Genomic DNA, 5,708 nt, shown 5'->3' with positions numbered 1-5,708 from the left:
GTTGCCGCCCAAACCATCCAGCGATGCATAACCAAAGCATTGATAAGAAACTGTGCGATTAATTCTTTAAATTCTGACAGGAAAAGAAAGATCATAACTAAAGCAGAGATAAGACTTACAATTGAGGCCCTGTTCGCTTCGCTGAAATGAAAAGACTAAGCTGAAAAGTACCGTTCGCTGATTTGTTGTGAAAGAAAAACACGGTTTCTTCGCTGAAAAAGTACGGCTGATAAGACAAGTTCAAATTCACACAAAAAATCATGAGGTGCGCAGATTAGTACTAGTAGCCTTGTTAAAAAGGTGGAATAACCAAGCAGGGAGAGAAAGTGGCACTACATAATGGCATAACACAACTGGTAATAATATATATACTTCTAAAGTAGCGTTACAAGATGGTACCCAGTGAACATTGGAGGCCATAAACGAAACAAAAGGCAGATTAAACTTACTGTACACAACGTGAGTCAATTCTTACGGTTAAACATAATCAATATGCTGCCGCTTGATTGGCAAAACCCGAAAACCCTATAACCGCCCAGGACACTCCTTACTCCAGTGTCCTGGCTGATTGCATTTGAAGCACGGACCCTGCCTAGCATTGCCAGCAGCAACATATCCATTAGTTGCCACCTGTAAAGCCTCTAAATGCAGCACCATTGTCATGTGCCTGGTGCTGGGGGGCAGTAACATGCCTCGGGCAGTCTCTGAAATAGTGCCCAGGCTGATTACACTTGAAACACACATCTGATCTGGCATTGCCAGCAGCAGAGCCATAGTTGTTGCCTGTGAAGCCTCCACCCGCTGGTGTAGTAGACACCCTCCCATCTATGCTTCCTTGCTGCCCAAACTGATTTGCGCCACACATATTGATGGCACTGCGACCACCTGGTGAATTGCTGAAACCAGCTTTAGAGGCAATGTTGCCCTGATCTCCTGGGCTTGGGCCTGATCTGCTCTGCATAAGGCTGTCAATGGTTTCAAAAAGGATCCTACTCTCTTTGGATGGATCCAACTTTTCAGCACTAACTATGGTACATCCAATAAGCTGTTCATCGTTGTAGCTTTCCTCCCTAACTTTCAACTTGAATAGATTTAGATGCCAACGGGCTCCTTCTATGATCTCTGTGAATAGTGCTTCGTCATGGTCAACATTTCTTATTGTGCGAAGTTCTTGTGCAGTGCGGCCAAATATCTTCTCACCAGCCTCCTGGAATGCGGTAGCGTTGATAGTGCTGGTGTGATCTTGGATTTGAAATTTAACCATGTACCTGTACTCACAGCTTCCAGAGCTCTTATCACATCTTTCACAAAACCACATCCCATCACGACTCTCTATGACCTTTTTGTTGCATGGCTTCTCATTAAAAACAAAGGGGCATGCTGGATAACAAAAATTTTCAGTCTGCACATGTGAGATCGCAGCCTTAACAGTGATCCAGTCTGTCTTACCACGTCCCAAGGTTTCATCCTTGATTTGTGCAATTGTTTTGCGGACATCAGCCTGGACTGAATTAAACTGTTGCCGAGACAGAGAGAGACAAGCAGTGGCCATTCCTTCAGTTACATACCACTGTCTCAGCCTTTCAGCATCAGGAAAGTCTGGGTTTATTTTCAACTGTGTTGACCCTATTGTACTCACCGATCTACAGCTGAAATCACTGATACGGGCACCTATCAAAGCAAGTATAGGATTGAAACTAGAATCACACTGCAGCTGTAACTGCTGCCCTTCAACATCACAGAAGTTTCCCCAAAAGGTCACTCCCACACTCCGACCAGACATGTCCCTCAATTGAAGGGTTCTTTTCTGGGTTTGGGTGCCACCCTTCCTTGTCATCATAACAGAAGGACCAACTGATGTAACAACACCAAGTAAATCTACCACAGTATGATTATCCATGTTCTCTATTTCACTGATCTGCCGAAAACTGTACTGCACCTTAGGAATATTGAAATCATCACTAGAACAAATCTCTACAGATGACAGTAAGGCGTCCAGAGTTATTTCAAGATCATTATTCAAAGGATTAAACCGCTTCTGTGAAGGTTTCACTGCTCCTCTAGATATCAAGTACACCTTATCAACCTCAATTAGATCATAAAACCGATCAACCGCTTCTTTGAAGCATACTGCACGAATTTGTCCACCTTCTCCATCAAGGAGATCAAATGAGAAAAGTTTCCCTGTACCTTTGGCATTGTTCCAATGCTTGACAACAGTCTTAGCAGTCACCCTGGCCTTGATTGTCCATCTAGTCTGGTAAACTTTCAATGAAGAAATGGGGACAACATGGGATGTCGGTTCACTAGCAACTGAAGCTCTATTGATATACCCTGAAGGTAGCTGCTGATATGAATGCTCATGGCGCCGGTGAGCATTGCCTGGAGGGGTCAAGGCCTCACCTGTGCCAGTAACTGCAAACCCTTGGTTTTGATGAGAGATCAGAGAAGGCTGCTGAAATCTTGGCTCCACCATATTTGCATTTACTGTGTTTTGTGCTGACAATGTACCATAAGAGCCTCCAGTAAACACATTGCTATGATCAGGTTCTACTGTCCGGCCAATGGAAAAACCTACCATGCCTTGAACATCATTATAGGGTCCACCATATGACAGATTATTAGAAGCTTGATCTGCTCTTAGAGCAACAGAAGACTCCAGCATGCCTGGAGCACCAGAATTTTGAGCAGCAATGGCCGATAAGTTGGGATCTTGTACCTTCTCTAGACTTTGTGCCATGTAGTTTTTGGGGTTCCCGATTAGGGCACATGCAGTTTGCAGAATTTCAATTTTCACAATAATTATGATCCTGATTACGGAAGGGAAGAGTTGTCAGCTGAAGTGATATGTAGTAATCCATTTAAAATAACAATCAACACTCCATAGTTAGGACATTCTTTCTTCTAAGAGTATTGATCAGTTCTAAATAACATCAGCTAAACAGACTTGCAGGAGAAATGAAATCAAGTTGATGAAAGGCAAGGAAATATAAACTTTCTTAGAACATACAGAGAAGATGAGGTTGCATGATTTATATATTTTACAAAGCATCCACAATAAATGCTGGAAAGATTGATTATAACATATAAATGAATCTACATCGAACTCCATTTTAACGAGGCCTTAGAAATATGCTCTGCATTCTGCAAATGCTAGAGGAGTACGGCGTCTTATCGCCAGGCAAATTCCCACACACGCTCATCAACTATATAACTCGGCAATTTCTGCACTAACCTGTCTGTACAGGTTCCAAATAATGCGTTCCCCCCCAAAAAATGGTTCCAAATAATGCAAACCAAAGAACAGTAACCTTAAATCCCCACCTAGACAAGATCCAATCTCTACAGTAGAACCGTGCAATCCAACTACTAAGTTGTAAGCAGCGCAGACGGGCGGTGGCAAGGACATACTCACTCACCTTTTATCTTGGATGGTGTCGCATATGAACTCGTTGAGGTGGACGATTGTGCCCGCGCGTAGGGTGCCGTCCCTGACGAATGGGTTGAAGGCGGTGGCGAGGATGGCCTGGTGCGCGTTGATGCCGTCGGAGAGTATCAAGCGGTAGCGCTCCCGCTCCGAGGGGATGGGGTTGGGGTTGGCGCTGGAGTTACCGCTCTTGGTGGTGGCGATACGGCACACCTCCAGCACCTGGAGAACCGGCTGGAGCGCTGCGGGCACCGCCCCGTTCGCGATCGCCTGGACAGCGCCCGGCGTCAGCTGCGCCGCGGCCTCCATCGAACCAGGGGGCCGGCTGCCGAGGCGATTTGGATTCGAAATAGGGAGCGGTGTTCTTTTCCGCTCGAAATGGTGGGCATAAACCCCAGAGCGGAGAAGTTTATGGCTTATAGAAGACGAGGAGAGGGGAGGACGGAGGAGACCGCGCTTTCGTGGGATGTGAAGGGGAGATTTACATTTTTATCGTTACATAAAAGTGCTCGTGCGTTGCAACGAGAACAAAATAATATCATAGTAATTTTAAGCTTAATCATATATATTAGTCTGTGAGTGTTATTTTTTTATGTGATTGTAGTATTTTATCAGATTTCTCAGCTTTTCTGCGACAGTCTCCATAAGGGTACCATCAATCACATTAAGAAAACATCTTAAACCATTGAAATATATACTCATCTCTTCTGTACCATAACCAATAAAAAAAATCTATAAAGCCAATATCCAATAAAAGGGCAGCACTCTCAATGCAGCTTTCCTATATTATATTTCAGTAAAGTTAGAGAAGATGGTATTACAAGAAATTCATCTCATACAAAGGATAATATTGATCTATCCTTCACATTATTTTATTCATCTTCCACTTCGTGTTGGTACGGCGATGCCCTACCAATATGTAATGGCAGGAGTGGTAACATCCAGTGACTGTGGTAAGTGGTAACATCCTAAAAACTCTTCCTGATCTAATTGACAAACATATTTTACTTCTATTTTATGACCTCAGCTGCAAAATTGTAGCCACAGCTGGCAAGAAAGCCACCACTGACAAGGAATATGTTGCAGAAGTACCGTACAAAAAGCTACTCAACCCATCAAAGTAATCTACAACGGCCAACGAACAAAGTTAGGATCTCGTAGTCAAATCTCATGAAAATGACTTGAATGCATGTTAACAAAACCACGGCAAAGAACGAAATAGTTAGGCCTTGCAACATGACAAAGTGCCAAAGAAGTCGTGCAACAAAAAATGCATAGAAATTCCCTACATCCATAATTTTTTATCGACCCGTAATATAGTTAAAATGATTTAGTCGCATTAAGTAGGTATTCTAGTTTCATAAATATCCTCAGAAAATTGACGACGTGGGGTGATCACGAAATTGATCACGACTGTTACGAGAATTGATTTTTGCCTTCCTGATTTACTGGAAATTGATCACAATTATTATGGGAATTGATTTTTGCCTTCCTAATTTGCTGTGGCTGTTATGGGGATTGAGCTGATTGTATGGAGCGAGTATGCGTTGCCTTCCTGATCTGATTGCATGGAGCGGCTTTGATGTCGCACCTTTGGACGGAATAGTTATAAATGTTTTAGTTGTAGAGATTAACATCGCCACTCATCCGAATATCGCTCTTAGAATTGTCCTTACATATTTACTATTGGAGAGAAGAAATCTTACAGGTTTACCAAAACGGGCATTTTTGCATACATGGCGTGCCAGGTCAAGGTGCCAATGTGGAGGGGCATTGTGAAAATACGAAGCTGTCCCTGCCCTGCTCCTCTCTCTCCCTCTCCGATAGCCAGGTCCCGCAGCTTCTGTCACTACTAGTTGGGACCCACTCGTTAGATTCGTCTTCCACCTCTAGTCGGATGGGAGACAGTCTGGCCACGCCCACATCCGTCTGTTGCGTGTAGGAGCACTGTCGGCCGCGCCCGACATCGCGTGCTCCTGGCTGCCCCGCCGCCAGCCGCTGCCACCACCGGTCGTGCCCAGCCTCATCCGCACCTGGCCCCCATCATGCCAGGTCGCGCCCGGCTAGGCTACGCATGGCGCCACCAGCCCCGACCTTTCTAGCTGTCTCCCATCTAGGTGCTGGAGGTGGACAAATCTGACGAGTGGGTCCCATCTGGCAATGATAGGAGCTGCAGGACCCAGATGTCGGAGAGGGAGAGAGAGGAGTAGGATAGGGGCAGCTTCATATTTTTGCAATGCCTCTCCACGCTAGCACCATGGCCAGCCACGCCACGTACACA

General features: G+C 44.9%; 1 protein-coding gene across 2 annotated transcripts; it reads right to left on the bottom strand.

The window, feature by feature from the left end:
- Positions 1-340: 340 nt before the first annotated feature.
- LOC136463355 (replication protein A 70 kDa DNA-binding subunit C-like) lies at positions 341-3,861 on the bottom strand. 2 transcript variants are annotated; one of them, XM_066462356.1, is made up of 3 exons: positions 3,420-3,861; positions 743-2,810; positions 341-630 (listed from the first exon to the last, which is right to left on the bottom strand). In XM_066462356.1, exons 1-3 carry the CDS (start codon positions 3,734-3,736, stop codon positions 526-528), a joined length of 2,490 nt encoding a protein of 829 aa, XP_066318453.1. In that variant the 5' UTR covers positions 3,737-3,861; the 3' UTR covers positions 341-525. The 2 variants fall into 2 exon arrangements, with proteins under 2 accessions (XP_066318453.1, XP_066318452.1); XM_066462355.1 differs by having other exon boundaries at positions 507-2,810.
- Between the last annotated feature and the right edge of the window lie 1,847 nt (positions 3,862-5,708).

Source organism: Miscanthus floridulus, chromosome 7 (assembly GCF_019320115.1).
Source record: "Miscanthus floridulus cultivar M001 chromosome 7, ASM1932011v1, whole genome shotgun sequence".
NCBI lineage: Eukaryota > Viridiplantae > Streptophyta > Magnoliopsida > Poales > Poaceae > Miscanthus > Miscanthus floridulus.
This window is presented reverse-complemented; position numbering and strand designations above follow the sequence as displayed.